Below are 22,841 nucleotides of genomic sequence, written 5' to 3'. Positions count from 1 at the left end.
GGAAAAAAAACAAAAATAAAACAAAACCCTGGAGAGCAAAAGGTATATATTTTGCCAATCCCTTTCCCCTTTACAGATTTATAGTCTCTTTCATAACCCAGCTTCACTACTGCTTAGGCCTGCAATAATGTCAATCCCATTTAAGACACTGCAGTCTGTTAACTTCGGAAATTACTGTGATGGTGGTTCATGTTATGCACTGACTTCCTTGGAGGAATAAAATGGGAAGGGAAGATGGGCTATGAGCGAGACTGACCATAGTTAACCAAAAATTATGATCTAAACAGAGAACGTGAAATACTTGTAGGTGGCAAATACATTTCAGTTTCATTTATTATCTATTTTTAGAGTTTTCTCATAGTACAGTACGTAAGTGCCCCTTCAAAAAGGAAAAGGTAAATTTGAAAGGGGAGAATTTGAGGAGCGGAACGAAGAGCTGTGCAGTTTTCACTCACATACATTGTGGATTCATTCACTCTACAGTGAAGCTGCTTGTCTAATTCAAACTCAAAGGCTTAACTTGTCAGTGTTGCTATGAGCAGAAGCTGTCAACAATTAATTCGCAGCTGCAGGTGACGTGCAGGGCTTGGAAATTCAATTAGCTGAGAGCCATTTGACAGAGGAAACGTCTCTTAAATGATGTCGAGAGACCATGGGAAAAAACTGGATTTGGATTGTGACTATCAAGCATAATTGGGACTGATCAATTAAAAAAGTGCCACAAATGGGCAGCAGAACGGAGGGGAGAGGGGATAAATCAAATTCTACCAGGTCACATCCAATCAGTGCTTCAGCATTGTGTGAAACAGCAGAAGCAGAGATCCAGCAGCTGCTAGATTTTCATTTCCCATTCTCTGCTTCACTACAAGCAAGGACATTTACAGTAACTCTCCTGAAAAGGATGACTAACCTCTGTGTCCAGTCAAAAGCTTTTAGCCTTATGTCACAGCATCTCAGGTAGAAGTTTTGTTTAAAAAGACACTAAGGCTATGGCTATACTATGCAGATTTTAGCAACACGGCTGTGCCCCTACAGCCGGGCCACTAAAAGCTGCGCTGTGTAGCTGCTGTTTGTCGGCCGGAGAGAGCTCGCCCACCAACAAAAAACTTCCAAGTCCCCACAAGCAGCAGCGACTTTTACAAAGCACTGTTCACACTGATGCCTTACATTGGTTAAACTTTTGTGGTTCAGGGGTGTGTTTTTTGTTGTTGTTTTTTTTTTTAACACCTCTGAACGACAAAAGTTTTCCCAAGAAAGTGCCAGTGTAGATGTATACTCTTTAATTGTTGGAGTGGGGTATCTAGAGCGCTTCTAAGGAATGCAATCCCACTGTTTGTTTCCACTACTCGAGTTTCTAGGCCTAACTAGTGAAAGGATATGGTGCCTTTTATCAAGGCCAAAATCATTCTAAAATTTAGTTGTAATGAGCAAGCTGGAACAACAAGCTATCTTCATGATCTAAAAGTCATGCTTCTTTTACTAGGCTAAACAGAACCACCACCCCAAATGCACACATCCGCCAAAGCTTTTCACAAAGGTTAAAAACTGAAGACTGCTACGCTTCTGATGATCTGAGTCATTCAGCATATTCAGAAGTAAAGTGTTTCAGTATCAGATTATGAAATATGGCTAGAAACATAATTGGAGATGAGGTCTTGTTCTTACGGAGCCAATTTCTGGAATACATTCTATTCGCCTTTCAGTGTGCCCACACATCGCTATCGCTCCAGTGTTACTTCCCAGCTAGCATATACAATATTGCTGCTCTCTGGCAGGCCCACTGTCACAATGTGTATTTGGACCAGCAGACTCTCTTTTTCTCCTCAGGTGCCCAGAGGAAGCCAAAAAGGAAGTACAGTTTCATCTAACATACAATGTCATTGGCCCACCCTGTCTCAGACATGAGAGATATAAGAGGCTAGAGGTTAGGAGTAAAAGAAAGACTGAAGACTAAACTAAGACAAAAGTAAACAAAGTGCAAAAGGACAAAAAAAAAAAACCCAACAACCAACAAAAGCTGGGAGGGGAAGAGAGATGTGCCATCTGAGAGAAATCTAGGGAAAATAAACACTTCCAAAATTCATGGTTACATAAAGTGCCAACATTTAAAAACTACAAGAAACTCACTGCTCCCCCAAAACCATGATGTGAAGAAACTGAAATGAAGATAATACTCTGCTTTTCTTCTCACTCTGCAGTAAGAAATTGGGTTAGATAAAACATGAAACCTTGATCATTTTGCATTGCTTATTTTAAGACAAGATTTGCAGTGTAAGAAATTTGTTCCTTAAAATAAAACAAGCAATCTTGGACCTGAGTGTTTTTTCACTACTGCTCATCAGTTTCCTCTAAATTTTCCCACAAGAAATGGGCTTAGATCACACCATACACCTCAACAAAAGACCCTACAACATCCCTTTCCATCAAAGCAAGGCCTCAATCATCCTTACAAAAGACCCTACAACATCCCTTTCCATCAAAGCAAGGCCTCAATCATCCTTTTCCCTCTTGCTACAAAATGCCATTTGAAAAATAACACCTCAGTTCTCTATTGTCAAACTGCCCTTCAGACAATATTGTGAGATAATTACACTCTGAAGCATGTGTTAGGACACTCTCAGAGCAGATAGCAGCTTGCTACCAAGCATCCACCAGACACCCAAAACACCCACACTCCCACCTCATCTTTCCTGGGCTGTGGGTCAGGGAGTAAATATGTGAATCTTCCCAGCAGAGTATCATTGTCATGATAAAATAGTTTTACAAAAAAGATATAATATATATTAAACAAAACAGACATACAAATGGGTTTCTTCTCATTTAGAAACCCCTGTTGCCAATGACAACTTCAAATACAACTTCATCCACAGCACTTTCAAGAAACCCAAGACTTTCGTGGCTTAGGCAAAGGAGCCAAAATATAAATGACATATCAACGACACTTCCATGCAGTCAGCAGAAACAGATTCAGGGAACCAGGAATGAGACAACCTTTTCTGTGCAAAACAACAGTTACACAAAATGAAGAGGAGAAAAAGAAATGCAAATTTCTCTCCTCCCTGTTTTTCAACTTCTGATTAAAAAAATTAAAATATAACAGTGACACTCCTTTGTTATGAGCTTCCTTCCATGGGAAGCGTTCAAAATCCTCACTTGTTTCCACATAAACCCTGTTGCCTGGGGCAAAGGAGACCAGGTAATTAGTACTGCAGCAGCCTTAATTTATGAATTATTCTGTTTTGCAGGCATTTGGCCCATTTTCAACATTGCTGTATCTTATATCATTCTGGAAAAGAGTTATTGGTTAAAAGGAGCAAGAAGGAAGTGTGAATGAAAGCAGGCCAGTTTAAATATTGAGTTTAACTGCAAGTTTTCCAAGCCCAATAAAATGGCTTACTAAGAAAAAATGAGGAAGGGAGTGTCTGCATCAGAAGAGAACCAAAAAAAAAAAAAAAAAGATTAGAAAAGAGAGGGTTAGAAAATGAGAGGTAAGCAGATAATCTGAAGAGCTTTTCGTTTACATTAATCCATCCTTGGAAATGTATGGCTGAGGTTTTCAAAACTGGCTTAGAGGAACTGAGTATTCTAATCACTCAGACGGCTTTGGAAACGTCAGCTTACACATTTAGTTAATAAAATACTGATAGTCAAATAGCTGGTTAGTCAGTTTTCTTTTCTGTAGTGGAGGACGTAAACAACTCTTTTCCCTTCCCTCCAGCACTCACCTGGGACACAGACCATCTCCAATGTAGTGACTCAAGAAATATGGTCATCATCTCACCTCCTAGGAGCATGATTTTTCACCTGCCTTTACCACAAAAAGTAACTGCAGCAGCATCACATCCAAATCTGAGTTTTAAGGAACTGAAAACCTCCTTCAAATCAGTGAATACCTCTTAAAAACAAGTCACTAAGGCAATAGCTTTCAGAATTTTTTTTTACTAGCGACCCCTTTCACAGAGCAAGCCTCTGGACGTTGGCAGCTCGCGACCCCCCCACCACGTAATAACCTTGCAACCCCCTGAGCGGTCCCAACCCCCAGTTTAAGAACCCTTGCACTAAGGCAATGAGTACATTACAGTTTAAGTTATGTCGCTGAGGGATGTGAATTAGCCACACCGCTTAGTGACATAACTTATGCTAACTTAAGCACCGGTGCGAACAGCACTATATCAGCAGGACAGCTTCTCACCCTGACATAGCTGCTGCTCCTGGGGAGAGAGGAGGGGGCAGCGCTAGAGTAATTAAGCCAATTAGAGCATTGGTGCAGCAGTGCTGCTGTAAGCTTCCTAATGTGGCCATAGCCTAAGGCCATGGCTACACTGGAGAGTTGCAGCGCTGGCGGTGGGTTTACAGCGCTGCAACTTAGTAACTGTCCACACCTGCAAGGCACATCCAGTGCTGCAACTCCCTGGCTGCATCGCTGGCTGTACATCTGGTCTGCTTGGGGTATAAGGATTGCAGGGCTGGTGATGCAGCGCTGCTGGTCAAGTGTGGCCACCAAAAGCGCTGTAATTGGCCTTCAGGGTATTAGGAGGTATCCTAGAACAACACAACAAACCGGAAGAATGGCTGAACTCCGGGCACCCCGTAGCTGCTTATCTAAAATACAAACACAGCTCCTGTTTGCTCGAGCGAGCGGAGGAAGGCAGGGGAATTGCTTTGGAATGTTCACAGCTGTTTGCTTGAGGAGAGAAGACAGGTGGCTGAGGGGGAGTGGGGAATCCGTGATGAGCAGCTGCTTATGTGGTCTGAAGGCAATTTAGGAGTGCATAATTTGCATTTAGTGAATAAGAGAGGGGTGGGGGAAGGGGTTGAAACTTTTAAAATGATTGAAGGTAGGTGCTGTGTATTTTCCAGTCCTTAGAACTTGCAAGGCAGGGAGCTGACAACAGTGTCAGCTCCAAAAATCCACTCTGTCTCCCCCACGCTCCCTGTCACACTCCACCCCACCTCCCTCTTTTGAAAAGCACGTTGCAGCCACTTGAATGCTGGGACAGCTGCCCACAATGCACCACTCCCAACAGCACTGCAAATGTGGCCACACTGCAGCGCTGGTAGCTGTCAGTGTGGCCACACTGCAGCGCTTTCCCTACATAGCTGTATGAAGACAGCTGTAAGTCCCAGCGCTGTACAGCTGTAAGTGTAGCCATATCCTAAGAGGTATATAAAAGCAATGTGCCATCTTTTCCCCACCCAGCCACAGGGTGCTCTCAAACCTCAGATCTCACACCGCATCACAAAAGGCACGTAACAATCAAGCCTTCCAGTAGCTCCTTTCCCTCCAGGCTCTGCTCCCCTAAACGTTCAGTTTAAGTCATTCTACTGGCAGCTCCTGCTCAGAAAGAGAACAGCAATTTCACTCACCTCAGTGGGCTCAGAAGGTATTTTCAATTTGGATAGTTTGGCCTTGGCATTTGCTTTTAGATCTGCTATTTTCCCAAAGGTTTGTCCAGGGTATTCCTCCGGAAGTGGCTTGAGCTCCGGTGACTCATTTGGCGCCTGATCTTGGCCATCCATTGGTCTAACGTATGCAGTAGGTTTCTGCTGCATTGCACTGTTTTTTGGCGGCAAGGCTGGAGGAAATGTCTGAGAAGATGGTTGGGCCAGATTAATGGCTGAACTGTCCCGGGTTTCATTATCATGCAATCCTGCCACAAAGTCCTGAGGCGATTTCATTGGATTGTAATTCTGCCCGTGACTTTGGTTATTGTTCTGTGACCTGGAATGGATATGCTGACTGGAATGTAGAGGTGACAGGGGCGCCACTGGAGAAGACAAAGAGGACAGTAAGGGAGAAAGCTCTGAGAGGGTGGCCTGCAGGTCAGCAGCACCATTTTCACCAACATATCTATCATTTTTCTTGTGGCGACCACCATGATGGCTTTCCTGACCACTGCGTCTCTGTTCTGGACCTTGGCTCTGACCGCTGGACAAGCTGTGGCTTTTGGTGTGCAAACTTGCAGCTGGTTCCATTCTTGCTTGTGTCTTTGGGTAGCGAATGGAGTTACTAGCAGACGGGAGAGCCAAGCTGGGGGGTCCCATGGCCAGATGGCGGGTGCTGTGCTGGAATGAGGTTGGTAATGTACTACTGGTCTTTTCAGGAAAGAACGGGCGATCAGGCTTTCCCTGGTGGATCAGAGGAACAATGTTCTTAGGTATCCCTATCAGATTCTGATGGGACTTGGTGCTGATTAGCTCTTTCACCTCTTCATAATTACCCAGCATGTTCTGAATTCGACTGGACAATTCATCTTCTTTGTTAGTCTGGAACAGGAAAGTAGAGAAGGGAAAATACAAGAGCTAGAAAAAGATTATCAAGATCTATGTTCAAGAAAAGGCATATTAAGTGGCTTACTGTCAGTAGAAATAGCTTTATCACAATTTTAGGGTACAGTTATGCATGCTTTACTTTCCCTAGGTAGCACTTACTCATGCCTGTAGTCTCCCTGCTGTGAAAGGAATTGCTTACACGAGTGTTAATCAAACGTGAGTAAAGGGTGCAATCAGAACTTTAGCAGTTCCCCGCATCCCCAACCAACTACCTTGTTTCCCGCTGTACTTAGTGATGAATGGGTAGCCCCCAACGAGTCAAGTGCTCACTGGCTGGTCTCAAACTGCAAAGCGAAACACCTGGGGGTTGCATGTGCACATTTTGGGGGTTGCAATGCTTACTGAGAAGGTTCTACTGTACATGTAGACATGTTATAGTGCACTTGAAGGTCACATCTCCTTCCCCCTCCTCTCTGCAACATGATATGTTATCAATACCTTGTAAGGTTCTGCAAAGAGGGGGGCATTTTCCGGGTATGTGTCTCTCTCCTGAAGAGCTTCCTGATTCCGTCTCTCTCTCTCTCTGATCCGGAGCAAATTTCTATCCTCATTGTACAAGCTTTTGGAAAGAGAAGGAAAAAAGATTCGTTAGCATTTTCCTTTCACCTAGCACTGTTGAGAGAAAGGTCTGTACTGTGCAAAAGCCATTTCCTCAGTTACCACCACACTTCCAACAAGCCAACTGAGTTTAAAAATCATAAAATCTATTTGATAATTAGACTGATGTATCAGTCGCATAAGGCAGTCAGCACATGGCATGGGAAGAGCTCACACAGCAAATATGTCAGTGTGCTGGCTACGCTGAAGAGTTTTATTCCTGACATCCTACACCAAGGAAAGCAAACGGATTAATAACTTTATAAAGACACTCAGCTAGAGGAGAAGTCAGCAAGATTTCTGACCACAGAGCTGTCATTCAAATTCAGAAGTAGCGGTCTATGTGAGAATTGAAACACTGCATACAACATCCTCTTGACTAGGTGTATATTTTAAATTAAATGCTTTATTTTCAATTAAATATTTATGTTGCAAGCTGTTTATTTGGGAGGCCATGTAGTCTGACGAAAAGATTCAAGCAAAAGGGTCTAAGAATCAAGAGAACACTGACTAGAGAAACTCACAAACAGAGATAACAGGGAAGTCTCTTGACCTCTTTGTGCCTACATCAATTCAGCTATAGAACCGTGACACATCCACAAAAGGAAGACTTCATAGAAAACCAGATGCAGTAATTTAGCTTCCCTTGACAAATGTTACTGAAAAATAAAAGAATCCATTGCTCTAATATGTATGTACATCTTGTAAGAGAAAGTCTGTGCGAGTTCCACTCTTCCTTTCTCATGGCCTACCGCACACACACAGTGATTACATTCCTCTTGAGATGACAGGCCACAACAGTGTCCCAGTATTAAAATATCAATGATAACTTCTCCCCCTGCCCCTTCCCCTAGCGCTGAAAAGTTTTAGACATACCAAAAAGGCAGGCAGAGGCCTGTCTTTGTATAAACAGCAAGGAGTCTGGTGGCACCTTAAAAGACTAACAGATTTATTGGGGCGTAAGCTTTCGTGGGTAAAATACCCACTTCCTCAGATGCATGGAGTGAAAATTACAGATGCAGGCATTATTATACTGACACATAAAGGAAAGGGAGTTGCCTCACAAGTGGAGAACCAGTGCTGACAGGGCCAATTCAGTCAGGGTGGATGTAGTCCTCTCCCAATAATTCATGAGGAGGTGTCAATTCCAGGAGACGGAAAGTTGCTTTTGTAGTGAGTCAGCCAGTCCCTATTCAAGCCCAAATAAATAGTGTTAAATTTGCAAATGAATTTAGTTCTGCAGTTTCTTTCTGAAGTCTGTATTTGAAGTTTTTTTGTTGAAAGATGGCTACTTTTAAATCTGCTATAGAATGTCCAGGAAGACTGAAGTGTTCTCCTACTGGCTTTTGTATGTTACCATTCCTGATGTCCGATTTGTGTCCACTTATTCTTTTACGTAGGGACTGTACGATTTGGCCAATGTACATGGCAGAGGGGCACTGCTGGCACACGATGGCATATATAACATAAGCAAATGTGCAGGTGAATGAGCCCCTGATGGTGTGGCTGATGTGGTTGGGTCCTCTGATGGTGTCACTAGAGTTGATATGGGGACAGAATAGGCAACGAGGTTTGTTACAGGGATTGGTTCCTGGGTTAGTGTTCCTGTGGAGTGGTGTGTGGTGAGTAATTGCTTCAGGTTTGGGGGCTGTCTGCAAGTGAGGACTGGCCTGCCTCCCAAGGTCTATGAGAGTGAGGGATTGTTTTCCAGGATAGGTTGTAGATCGTTGATGTGCTGGAGAGGTTTTAGCTGAGGGTCGTATGCGATGGCGAGTGGTGTTCTGTGGGGTTTTTACCCATGAAAGCATATGCCCAAATAAATCTGTTAGTCTTCAAGGTGCCACCAGACTCCTTTTTGTTTCTGTGGATACAGACTAACATGGCTATCCCTCTGATACTTGTCTTGGCATAGGAGTCATGAAGGATTTAGGATAGTTTCAATTCTGTGCTAGTCCATGACACATTTTATTGTACAAATGTGATGACAAAACACTATTTGATTGTAAAGATCATATTTTGCTCTAATGGTTTACCCGGCAGTCTGTCCACTGCTGGTAGGGTATCTGTGACTTTGTTCAACTTTTAGGATGTGATGCTATCCAAAGGCAAACTTCCAGATAAATGAGTACAGCCAGTATATACATATGACATGAAGGAAAATTAATGTGTTAAGTGTGAGGCATATGCAAAATTAAAAAAAAAATCTTTATTATTCCTTATTTTTTCCCAAATGTAGCAAAGTATGAATTCCCAATGAGTAGTACACATATACCAGATTTGAAAGGCTCACAGTCAATTACAAAAAATATATATTCAGAAACCTCTTTATGAAGCATGTTCATGTACTATTGTTCCAGGTAACATGTAGCTGAAATAGTAAAGTTTTTTCAGTTTGTTTACTTTGTATACTTAACAGCACTCTGTGTGTAGCAAGTTTCACTTATTCCTGTGTATAGTCAGTTAGCTAGTCTGGGTACGTCTACACTACAGCATAATTTCGAATTAACTAAAACCGGTTTTATAATACCGATATTATAAAGTCGATTTTATGCGTCCACACTAGGGCACATTAGTTCGGCGGTGTGCGTCCATGGTCCTAGGCTAGCGTCGATTTCTGGAGCGGTGCACTGTGGGTAGCTACTGTAAAAGAATGAGGCCAATAATGTCGATTTGAATCCACACTAACCCTAAATCAATATAGTAATATCGATTTTAGAGTTACTCCTCTCGTTGGGGAGGAGTACAGAAATCGATTTTAAGAGCCCTTAAAATCGATTTAAAGTGCATTGTAGTGTGGACAGGTACAGCGTTAAATCGATTTAACGCTGTTTAAATCGATTTAACTGCGTAGTGTGGACCAGGCCTCAGTTGCTCAAAGTGATTTTATTGTTGTTTTGGAAGGCGAGGGAGGGAGAGAGTTCACACAGTGAATAAGCTGGAGGGGTTTTGTTGGGATGGGTTGTTTTTTTCCCCCATCTTTTGTTTTTTAAAAAGGAAAGTGTGATTGTAAAAGTCACAAATATTGACAGAGGGAATCTGGGCCAGATTTGGTACCTGAAACTATGTTTGCTACCTTTAAAAAAAATATAATAGATTTAAAGTTGACAATGAACAAAGTTTTAAGAATGATGCTATTTGAATTATCTGGAAAGGTGGGGTTTTTGTTTTAAAAGCATGAAACAGCATTTTCCTCACATTCTAGTAAGTAAAATGGTTTAATATATTTCCTTTCAAAACTTTGCAAGAGTCACTTCACGACTGAGAATAAACATCAAAAAGGTCATACAAAAAGGTTGTTTTTGGAAAAAGGTAATAGCATGAACATCAGACCTTAAGAGTGGGAAACCTGTCCATTCTAACTACAGAGTCACTCATAATACTGTGCATCTGTATAATGTGAGACATGTCCTCTATTGGGGGCACCATATAATTCCTTGGCAGGAAAACAGAATCCAATATACCTTTTTGACTGGTTTAGGGTGACCAGGTGTCTGGAATACTCGGTCGAAAAGGGATCCTGCCTGCCCCCACTCCACATAGGAGGTAGGAGCATGGACATGCCACTGCTTCCTCGCTCCATGCCCCAACCTCTGCCCCAGACCTGATCCTCCTCCCACCCTCCGAACCCCTCAGTCCCAGCCCAGAGCACCCTCCTACACTCCAAATTCCTCACCCCTAGACCTACCCAAGAGCCTGCAATCCCATCCAGAGCCTTCACGCACCCCACCCTGCACCCCAACCCCAGCCTAGAGTCCCCTCCTGCACTCTGAACTCCTTATTTCTGGTTGCAACCCCAGCCCTCATCCCTTCCCACACCTCAGCTCCCTGAGCCAGCCTGGTGAAAATGAGCGAATGAGAGAGAGTGGGGAGAGCAAGCAGGAATGGAGTGAGCAGGGGCAGGGCCTCAGAGGAGGGACAGGGCAAGGTTGTTCAGTTTTGTGCAAGCAGAAAGTTTGCAACACAACTCTGGTCAAGGTATTAAAAAAACAGGTGCCTAAAGTTCCTAAACCCATACTCAGGCCCCACAATAAGTTGCCTTGTTTAAAAAAAAAAACAAAAAAACATTCAGCATCCTGCATCTCCCATTCAAGTCAGGATTAATGCTGGGCGCTCAGTAATTTTTAAACCAGACCACTTAACCAGGTGTCTAAATATGGATTTAGGAGCCTCACTTTAGATGCCCCTCCCCTTTTTTTTTTTTTTTTAATAAAGAGAGTCTTTGCCTACAATTCTAAAGTAGGCAAGGTGCATGTATGTTTTTAGAGTAAAGTTCTGAACCCCTGTTTAACCCCTTCCTCCTCTGCTGACCACAATATTGTTAACTACCATGACACCATAGTGTTTGCTGGTAATAAACGCTCTAGAAGGCTAGACAGCCTGGGGGAGCTGAAAACATTTTCTGTCATCTCGCCAGCCAAGCTATAAACATCATGTGTTAGACAACTTGAGAACATACTGTTCTTTTTCTCATTTTAAGTGAGGGAACAGACAGAAATATTTTCCAGCTAGAGAAAGTGATTTACATTTTGAACTTCAATTTCAATTACACTCTCTCTTTCTCTCTCTCTCTTCAGAGAGAGACGCTCTAGAAATTATTTTGTGGAAGTTCTGTGGCCTGTGATATACTGGAGGTCAGACTAGATGATCATAATGCCTTCTGGACTTGGAATCTGTAAGTGTAAATTGCAGTCACATCCTGAAGTGTTATTTATTTTTGTTCCAACTTCCATCATTACAAAGACATAGGTGAAACCAAGGGTGTGGAACTCTTCCCATCTCACACCAATATCACATTTCCAAAATATTTCCTTCATTGTTCCCATAAGTATAAACTCACTTTCCCAGTCACATTGTGCAAGAATTGATAGAAGACCCTTCATCATTCATTGGGAATTTGAAGAATGAGCATGAAATAGAAAATTAATCAGCTTCCTCACTTGGGACCAGATTTAGCTTCTTTGACTGTAAGTGGGGGAAACACTTTAAAAAGACCAAGATTTCCCCTCCCATTTTGTTGTGATCTGCATGGACTGACAGTCCATGGAGAAGTCATGAAAACCCAGACTGCCCTTGTAGATATACTGAATTCTGAGCATTTTTAAAAAAAATTAACACCATAATGATTTTTTTTATTTTACAATGATGGGTGAACTAATTCTCATGAAGGGAGTGACAACACAGGCTAGAGAAAAGTGCATGCAGGTGTTGCGAAAGCTTTCCTTACAAAAAAGTTTGCCATTGTTAATTAGAGATACTGCAACATCTTTCCAGCTCCAGACCTAGGCCTCTCCTGAGAGCGGCCACTGAGCTGGCACAACTTGATGTAGAAGAAAAAGATCATGCCAAGTAAACACTGTTTAAAATATTAATCTAAACAACATGAGAAAAAAATCAACCTATCTGCCAAATTTTGGTTTATCTTAAGGATCAGGGCTTTGGAGCCGTGCTCTGGCTCTGGAGCAAGCTCCAGGCAAAAAACCTGCAACTCCACTGCTCCAGAGCTGCTCTGTGCTCCAGCTCCGGGCTCCGCTCCAAAGCCATGTTAAGGACAACAGATTTTTACTTGCTTGCTTGCTTCCAAGAGAATATTAAGTATAAAAATACAGAGGCAAAAACCAAAACCATGTAAAGAATGCTGTCAGTATTATTAGATTTAGAATAAACCACCCCTTCCTTACACAGACCCCTCCCTAACATTTAAAAAACCCAAAAAACTCAGTTACTCTTATTTTAAAGAGGGGGCCATTTGAAGGCATTATGCACCATTATTCAGGATGAGAAACAGCCATTGCTCAAAATGGAGCAAATGTAAGATGTGCATTTGAAACATTTTGGGATATTTAGTTGATAAAAATAATTGCTAGAGGTAAATAAGAGTTTTAAAGACATATATTGCCATCTATCAACACGTATATGGACAGGAATAGGTGTTATATAAGAATTCTGATGATGTTTTACGGGATCCTCGATTTCTCTCCCAACCAACTCTTTCAACTAGTATATGCCAGCAATTAAAACACTAACCCAGGGGTAGGCAACCTATGGCATGCATGCCAAAGACAGTGGCATGCGAGCTGATTTTCAGTGGCACTCACATTGCCCGGGTCCTGGTCACCAGTCCAGGAGACTCTATTTTATTTTAAATGAAGCTTCTTAACATTTTAAAAACCTTATTTACTTTACATACAACAATAGTTTAGTTATATATTATAGACTTATAGGAAGAGACCTTCTAAAAACATTAAAATGTATTACAGACACACGAAATCTTAAATTAGAGTGAATAAACAAAGACTCAGCACACCACTTCGGAAAGGCTGCTGACCCCTGCACTAACTGCTTGGTAATCCATATTTTAATTCATGAAAATATGTCTACCAAAGGATGAAGATTTAAGACGTGTATTCTTTATTGGATTAGCATGTTGCAGGTGCTCTTCTGAAGGAAAGAGACTGCCTTTATTAGGTCTCTTTCTCTCTCATGTGTAGTAATTTGTTCTTTACTGCAAGTGATCTTGAGGGTTTTCCCCCAAAATAGGGTTTCTGACTCAAAGATCTATCAACCCTTGGTTAATGAGAAGCTGGCATGCTACATGTAGCAATTTTCTGCAATATCCACAACAACCTTCATAGAATTAAATTGAAGTATCTTTGGAGTTCATTGTATTAAATGCAAATGTATTATTGTGGGCCTGGACTGCATGTAACCTATTGTGGGAAGATGTGATCTGAACCCTGGGAAGGGTTATGAATGCCAAAGGACAGTATTGAACAATGTGCCAGATAAGAATGGACTTTTGGGACAAATAGTATCAAGTGGTTTACCTGGGGAATGTCTACGGGGAGGGGAATGCAAATTCCCTACCTCTGGTTACGCAAAAACTGGCCTTTTGAAACTACACCCTGAGGAGAGAACCACTGGCTATTGATTACCTATTCTTAGAGTCTCAATATCAAAGGCCCAAGCTGTATAAAGGAAAGACTGAACTATGCACGGGTGGGATAGTTTTGAGCTAAGGCGGTTATGAACTTGTGACCACAGAAAAACCCCTTTTGTGCGGTATGAAGGATTGACTCCTACCAGAGCCCTTGTTGGAACTGGGGGTGATCTCTGGTAAGCTTATCATCATGCGTGTAGATTCCTTTATTATTTTAATAGGTTTTCTCTGTAATGCTTTCCATTAAGAATAAATCTACTTCTTAGGAAGCGCAGAAGCTGACCTATTTCAGTGGTCTGGGTTGCTGGCAATATCACAGTATAGGCAGGGCATTATGCAGTCTGGAAAATCCACAGTCAGGAGAGAGAGACACACAGGTCTCTACCCAAGAGACGTGACAGCTGAGGAGTGGGAAGCCTAGAGTGGTTGCCCTTGAGGGACCACAGAGGGAAAAAACAGGTGCAACTGCCCTGAACTGTGAGAGCTGGCATCTTGCCATCCCTCCAGGTGGCTTTGACAGTCATCTGTAAAGACCCAAATAACTTCTTGCTTGCTTAGTTTTTAGAAGAAAACTAAAAACTCTGTCTTTTCAGTCTCTCTGCATTAGTTATATTCTCAACTGGACAATGTAGATAAACTTCCTTTAAAACGTCTGCCTGTAATGTTTTGGATGGCTTCAGTTAACATCCTGGATGTTTCCACATGCAAAATGAGCCAGTTTTCCTTTAGTGAAAAAACATGGTGAGACAACCTAATCTTATTTTCATGAATTGCATCTTTGCGCAAAAAAAAAAGATGTCATGTACTGTCAGCTGAAACCTGGGTTCTGCATGCATCTGCTCTGTGGGTGGGCCAGGCTGGGGGACAACAAGTATATGTTATAGCTAGAGAGCCAGCAGGTTGCTCTGATTATTCTGCTATGAAAGAGAGAGTGTATAAACATGTCTGAATAAACGCTCACGCGTGTGCGCGTGCACACACAACATCTTTAGCAATAAACTAAAGTTGAAGAGCATTAGTTCTAATCTATGAACATTTAAAATTGTGATTTTACTGATGTGAAAACCACTACTAGCCTGTAAATCTCTCCCTACTTGACTTAGCGGTGAAGGAAATAAAATATGTATATTCTGCTTAAGAACACTGATAATTTAAAATTAAGAAATTAGGTCTAAGAAAAACGTGGAGGTTGTTTTCGTGCAATGATCATAGATCACACATCTGTTGCTTCCCACAAATTGAACCAAAGAAAAACAGTAAAATGTTATCACAGAGCATGTGGTTCTTCTGATGTGTTATGTATACGTAATTTTATCAAATCAGCTTATGTTTCAGAGCACTATACACTGGCTGATTCATTTCTTTGTTACTAGGTGCTTGAGACAAAGCCCAGTGATGTCAATGGAAATGTGTTTATCTGCTTCAGTGGGCTTTGGATCAGACCCGAACTGAGAATTCTTCAGAAATGCATTGTAGGTGTGATCTTAGGTACATATAGATCGGGATGGGCAAACCAGAGCCCGCGGGCCAGATTCGGCCAGCCAGTCAATTTAATCTGGCCCTCGAGCACCCGCTGGAGAGTGGGGTCTGGTGTTTGCCCCACTCCCGCACAGCAGGCGGGGAGCAGGGTCAGGGACTGCTCCGCGCACACTCGCAGGTGGCGAGGCTCCCAGAAGCAGCGGCATGTCCCCATTCTGGCTCCTCCTATGCAGCTCCTGGCCAATGGGAGCTGCGGGGCGGCGCCTGCGGACGGGGCAGCACGCAGAGCCACCTGGCCATGCCTCCACATAGAAGACAGAGGGGGGGGACATTCTGCTGCTTCCGAGAGCTGCTTGAGGTAAGCGCTGCCTGAAGCCTGCACCCCTGTGCCCCTCCCACGCCGCAACCCCAATCCACCTCCCAGCCCAGAGCACCTCCTACACCCCAAATCCCTCATCCCCAGCCCCACCCCCGAGTTCACACCTCCAGCTGGTGGGCCCCACCCCCGCAGCCCAACCCCCTGCCTCAGCCCGGAGCCCCCTCCCACACCCTGAATTCCTCATTTCTGGCCCCACCCCAGAGTCCGCAGTCTCTCCTGCACCCCAACCCCAATTCTGTGAGCATTCATGGCCTGCCATACAATTTCCATACCCAGGTGTGGCCCTGGGCCAAAAAGTTTGCCCACCCCTGATGTACATCAACCTCAAGCAGAGCACAGGAGAATCCTGGCTTGTATACTGTGGGGCAATTCAGAGGGCCTGTGTTCTGATACATGTGCATTAACCATGAGTCTCTCAAAAATGTCTCAAATGAAATTAAGGGCATTGTGCACATAAAAATAAAACCAAATAACGTACATTTCATCTCTACCACTGCCTCTTATCAATAACATCATAAAATAAAATAAAAATAAAAAATATTAAAAAGCACACACCAGGACAGAAACGCTTTCAAAAAGGATGTTGAAAATTCATAAGACATTGAGATTGGGGGGGGGAGGGAAAGTTATTTTCATTTTCATTTTAAAATTTCTGATCTAGAATGTGACATTGTATGATTAACAAAATCACATGCCTGGAAATTAATGGTTTAAAAAAAGAGCAGAAAGCAGAAACAAAAAGCTAACAAAATTCAGTATACTATTTATGATCTTGCAAATTGCATTCTACTAAATATATAGTATGACATCCAAGTGGATCTGCCACATCTTTCTGTCATTCCCAGAAGGGAAAATAGAATTCCATATTCCAATAAAGTTGCTTTCCTCATAGATTCAGGACGTATTTAAATGAAGGAAAAATGTCCACTTTCTGCCTCCATTCACACTTGTTATAACCACCTAATTAAAAAGAGCATCAATTCCTTCCCATCTGCATATTGATACTGAGTGTAAAACAGCATCTTAAATTCTGCTTGTTGCAAAACCACCACCTGTAATGTGTCTAACAACCTTTTCTGTCTCTGAACCTTCCCTGCCCCACAATCATGAATTTAAAAAAAAAAAAAAAAAAAAAGCCAAACACAAAGATACAGCAAGGAAGAAAGGAAAAAAGCCCAAACTAAGTTTTTGTGATGACACCAATTCCAGCAGAACACAAACATGTCTGCTCTGAAATAGTCTGGCTGATGTGAGTATTCTCACATGTACTGGTCTACCAGGATTTGCTAAATGAGGTTAGTCATGTATTATTGCTAAATGCCATTTAATGCTGTCATGGAAACTATTGGCCCAGACTGTTGACTAGGCACAGCTGACTACCCATTTGTCCTGTGCACTCTGATTTGTGTTTTAACGAACCTGATCTACTCTCTTGCTCACATTTTAAACCAATCCACCAACCCTCATTCAGGGTTAACATAGGTGTATTTTCCTCTCATTTAAGTGCACCAAAGAAGATACATTTTTAAAAGAGAGGAGAGGGTGGGATGCGTTGGTTTCCATTAGCTTCAAGTTTGGAATTTTCCAACTACATGGCCAATTAGAAGTAAGGTCTCCTCTACAACAAACTAGAGCCAAAAACTAAGATTGGCTTTAATTCACACCTTTATCTATTTCTGTGCACATCTGTGGATATTATTTCAGACTAAGAACACACTATTTCAAATTAATTTAAGTCTGTGTTTTACCAATTTCAGATAATCAAAAAACAGAGCCCACTCAAAATCTAAAATAAGAGCATTCACACCGATTTACACAGAAATAATTAAAGGTGTGAATTAAAACAATGTAGTTATTTGGATTCCAGTTCATGTACAGAGAAGTACTTAGGCCAAAATTTTCAAAAAACAATTATCAGAGCCCAATCTGAGACATTTTAAAAAGAAGCTTGATTTTCATAAAGCACCAAGGACCTGGCCTCTGATTATCAGATCCTTTTAAAAAGATATTTTGGGTAGGGCACCTTACAATTACTAACCAGTTTCGAAAATCTTGGCACTAACACTGCATTGTAACCCCAGGTCCGTGAGACGTGGAATTGTAGACTCAGTTTCCTGAGCTTCCATGTGAGCGTCGACGCAGCTCTGTAAACCTAGGCTTACAATTGCTGGACCCGTCTCACAGCCATGCTAATGTGTCCATACTGCACTGTGCAGACCTTCTGACTCAAGCCTGCAGCTTGAGCTGTGTCCATACTGTAAAATGACAGGGCTTGGACCAGAGCCACAGCACAACTCAGGCCCTAACCCATCCTCCAGAAGGGCCCTAGGACCTGGGTCCTGAGTGCTTACTGACCCGAGACAAACTGATAGGCATGTGAACAGAAGGGGGGCTTGGGATCTAAATTAAACCGGAGCCTGGGCTTCATGTGCAGTGTGGACATACCCAGAGAGACCATAATTCTACTACCATAAGGCAACGCTGGGGGCTGGTGACCCCACATACATTCCCAATTCTAGACAGAGGGGCAAACCTGACACAGACGTCACAAAACATCTAGAGCCTTATACCCATTGCAATACAGACTTCTAGGGCTATTCTTGATTTCCTCCCAGGGGGAGGATTAGGCCCCAGAAGTTTTCAAAAAGATCCAGCCACTGTACAGGGAAGCCTATCCCTGAAGCATGCACCTACTGAAGATAGGCAGCCTTTTTCTGTGCTCTGAAGGTGGTGTGTCTAGCCTGGGTATTTCAAAAGCGTCTACCACCTCGTCACCTAAGTAGAGCAGGCTGGAAACTAGACGGAAAATAAACTGAAATTTCAAGTTTTTCCTACACAAAGGGAATTCCAAAATTTTGTTTTGAAAAGACAACGTGACATTTTAGTGAAAAACTTCTTTGAAATGTTTCCAAGGTCCCCTGACCCATCCAGCATCCCAACATCTCGGACAATACAGGAGCCAGAACTCCCAAGGAGCTCGGTGCCTGGAAATGCCAATTCTGGAACAGTCTGCAGTAGCCCAGGCTGCCAAGGAGCTACAGGTTGCCAAGAGCTGAGACTGGACTCACCGTGCCTCAGTTTCCTCATCGATAAAATGGGGAACTGATATGAGGATAACTCCTTTGTCAAGTACTTTGAGACCTACTGAAGAAAAGAGCTAGGTATTATTTATTAATAATATTTATTATTATTATTAAAAGCATAAAACATTACAGCCTTGTGTATGCTAAGCTTTTTCACCCATAATTTCACAGTTGCCACCAATTCAGGCTTAAAAGTCTGCCACTTGAACTACACCAGTATAGTTAAGCAGCATACCCCGCCTCCACTAAGGTAAAGACATTTATACCCCAGCATAGCTTATTTCAGTTCAGGAACCAAAATAAGCTGTAATCACTATGAAGGTATGTCTACACTACGAAATTAGGTCTAAATTTATAGAAGTCGATTTTTTGAAATCAATTTTATACAGTAGATTGTGTGTGTCCCCACTTAAGACCATTAACTCGGCATAGTGCGGCCACAGTACCGAGGCTAGCGTCAACTTCCAGAGCGTTGTACTGTGGTAGCTATCCCACAGTTCCTGCAGTCTCCGCAGCCCATTGGAATTCTGGGTTGAGCTCCCAATGCCTGATGGATCAAAAACATTGTCGAGGGTGGTTCTGGGTACATCTCATCAGCCCAGCTCCCCCCCTCCATGAAAGCAATGGCAAACATTCATTTTGCGCCTTTTTTCCTGGGTTACCCATACAGACACCATACCACGGCAAGAATGAAGCCCACTCAGCTCGCTGTCACTGTACGTCTCCCGGGTGCTGCTGGCACATGTGGTACAGCATTGCCACACAGCAGCAGCTGATTGCCTTTTGGCAGCAGATGGTGCATTATGACTGGTAGCCATCGTCATCTCCTCCTCTTTTAGCCAGCCTCGGTGAGGTCGGTCAGGGGCACCTGGACGTAAGTGGGAGTGACTCCAGGTCATTCTCTTTTTAAGTTTCGTCTCCTGGAGATTCAGTTCTGGCTGCAGTCGTACTGCACTATCTTCTGGCGAGCAGTCAGGAGATGACTATGGCTAGCAGTCGTACCGCACTATCTGCTGCCAGCCTAAAATGTATAATAGAGATAGAGTGGATCAAAACAAGAAAGAGACCAGATTTGTTTTGTATTCATTTGTATTCATTTGCTCCCCACTCCTCCCCCTGTGAAATCAACGGCCAACAATCGTTTTGGTGAGATCTGTCAGGGGCACCTTGAAAAGTTTAATGGAGATTCAGTCCTGCCTGGAATAGTGTGGGGAGGGATAGTTCATTGTTTTGAGCGTTCACCTGCTAAACCCAGGGTTTTGAGTTCAATCCTTGAGGGGGCCATTCTGTGTGACAGTTGTGCATGTTTCTCCTTGATGCAAACCCACCCCTTTTGTTGATTTTAATTCCCTGTAAGCCAGCCCTGCAAGCCATGTAGTCTGTCGAACCTCCCTTGGCACTGCTGCAGGTCTCTGTTACAGCCTCTGTCATTATGCCACTGGAGATTTTTTCAAATGTTTGGGCATTTCATCTTTTGCAACAGAGTTCTAATTGCACATATTCATCTCCCCATACAGCAATCAGATCCTGATCCCGTGCGGTCCATGCTGGAGTTTTTTTGCGATTCTGGGACTCCATCATGGTCATGTCTGCTGATGAGATCTGCACTCACCTGCAGATTGTCACGCTGGTCAAACAGGAAATGAGATTCAAAAGTCTGTGGGCCTCTCTCTGTCTACCTGGCCAGTGCATCTGAGCTGAGAGTGGGGTCCAGAGCAGTCACAAAGGGGCACTCTGAGATACCTCCCGGAGGCCAATACCGTTGAATTGAGACCACACTACCCCAAATTCGACCAGCAAGGTCGATATCAGCGCTAATCCCCTTGTCAGGAGAGGAGTACAGAAAATCAATTTTAAGAGACCTTTAAGTAAAAAAAAAAAAACAAACAGCTTCGTCGTGTGGACGGGTGCAGGGTTAAATCAATGTAACGCTGCTAAATTTGACCTAAACTCGTAGTGTAGACCAGGGCTAAGGCACCTTGATACTGGTGTAACTTTGTCTACACTGGGGCTTTTACCTGCACTGTTTGATTGGCAAAAGCAAAAAACCAGACATAGTTACAATAGTAAAATGTAAGTGGAAACCTGACCTTTGTTTTCATGAGTGGAAGCAACAGTGCAGATAGGGAGCTGAACTGTTGGTAGCAATAGTGGTAAATTTGGGGCAAAAACCCTCATGTGGACACCCTAACTTACACCACCCACATTTCTGTTTAAAATAGAGCTTAAGCATGTATCACTTGTGGAGTCATTCTCAGTTCATATTATAATCCTCAGAGCATCATTTCAAAGGTTCATATGTGACTATGCAACTCATAACAGTACAGCTGAGAGCATCCCAGATTTATAAAAACAAGAGGGAGTGGAGAGAAGTTACATCCTCACCTCTTTCCTGTCAAGTATCGGGGGTAGCCGTGTTAGTCTGAATCCATAAAAACAACAAGGAGTCCGGTGGCACCTTAAAGACTACAAGATCCTGTGCATCCTGAACAAGGGAAAAGGAGACAACCACAAAAAATAATCTTTCCCACTTTTAACTGCGTTCAGGATCTGCTGCTGGCTGCCAAAAGGGATTACTCCAGCAGCAGGGAAGGGGGTAGAGAAAGGCTACAAGAAAATACACAAAATGCATAAGTGTGCAGTTTCCCTTCAGCACATGCAGCAACTCTTCCTCCAAAAGATTAGGAGGGAACATTTCCTTTTAGTACAACTGCAGGAAATCACAAACTTATTGAAGCTTTTTTCTCATTAAAGATTACCGTTTTTCTTCCCATGAGAAGCTGAAGATCATGACATGCTTATTTTTAATTGAAGTCTCAGTATGTTACAAGAAGAGAGAACACAAGAAGTGCACAGAACACATTAATCAGACATAACCCCAACTCCACTGCCATGGAAGTCTTGACGCACAAATTCCCATTGATATCTATAGGAACAGGATCAGAGCCACAGATTTTTTTTTTTTCTTAAGAGAGCTGTTTTATTTATCATCTCACCATCATAAGCTTCGTAAAATATGCCACAGGAAGTTACCACTAAACACATACCATACACAGTGTGGAACTCAAAAAGCAAACTGCTTGGGTTATGCAGTGTGAAAGTGATTGCAAGCCAGGGATTTAAAAAAAAGACATTTAACAGATACTAAAAACATCAACAGGCTTTCTCCACTCCTTCCCCCCGCTTTTTTCTTTAAAAGACACCATAACCAAATCTAGACCTGCTGGATATTTTTACTTTCATTTCACTCCTTCAGCAGGCATTGCCAGTACAGAGATTGGTATTATTTCAATAGGTATTTTGAACAGCTGCAAATCATCACTGATATTTCATTTCTGCAGTGGATATTTTGTACTACTAGTAAAATATTTTTGTTAGGAGAACTTTTTCAATTTAAGGAACTGCATTATCAAATTGAAATTTCCAAAATTTTGATTTTTTGACTGCAAAAAAAGATTTAATTTTTTCCTTCCATTTTTAAACAGCTCTACTATTTGTAGTACAGCAGCTCTTAGAAACCCCGATCAAAGCCCTGCTGTTGGGCAGTACCTCAGTGGTGCATGAAAGAATACCTTTACAAACATTTATGGACTAAAGCATTATCCAACACAGTATACAATACTGCTGCGTAAGTCTCCTCACTAACAAAAAGGATGTGAAAAATTAACACTGAGAAATATTTAGCAAGTTTCAAATATACATTTCCTCAGGCTATGTTGAGATAAAAGAACATTGGAGGGTTGGGACAGGCAGCAGAGAGTAGCCATTTTTATAAGTAAAAATAAGTTTGATTTGAAATCAGTTCTAATGCCAAATTAAATATCTACCCACTTTACTACTTTTTAGAATAGATTTTGGAGGGGTGGGGAGAGAAACTCACCACATATTAACTTCCTGATGCTAAAATATATTTATTACTGAACACTGGAAAGGTTTCCGTTTCTTTTCAGCACACGCTACTGTTTGTTTGTTATGGGCTTGATCTTGGGAAGGCTGAGAGCCCTCAACACCATTTACTTCAAATCACAGTTTG

General features: G+C 42.4%; 1 protein-coding gene across 9 annotated transcripts in view; it reads right to left on the bottom strand.

Annotated features, from left to right (window-relative positions):
* Positions 1–22,841, bottom strand: part of AFF1 (ALF transcription elongation factor 1) — a 188,568-nt gene that overhangs the window by 98,290 nt on the left and 67,437 nt on the right. For 6 of the 9 annotated variants that reach the window (XR_007773513.1, XM_050946780.1, XM_050946781.1 and 3 more), the window contains 2 exons: positions 6,772–6,892; positions 5,368–6,303 (listed from right to left, as the gene is read on the bottom strand). Coding sequence is in view for 8 of the 9 variants with exons in the window: in XM_050946780.1 (XP_050802737.1) it covers positions 5,368–6,303; positions 6,772–6,892 (1,057 nt within the window). In the remaining variant the exon portion in view is untranslated. The remainder of the gene's footprint in view (positions 1–5,367; positions 6,304–6,771; positions 6,893–22,841) is intronic. The other 3 variants (XM_050946785.1, XM_050946786.1, XM_050946788.1) reach the window with 1 other exon arrangement.

The sequence above is a fragment of the Gopherus flavomarginatus genome, chromosome 3 (assembly GCF_025201925.1).
Source record: "Gopherus flavomarginatus isolate rGopFla2 chromosome 3, rGopFla2.mat.asm, whole genome shotgun sequence".
In the NCBI taxonomy this organism is placed as follows: Eukaryota; Metazoa; Chordata; order Testudines; family Testudinidae; genus Gopherus; species Gopherus flavomarginatus.
This window is presented reverse-complemented; position numbering and strand designations above follow the sequence as displayed.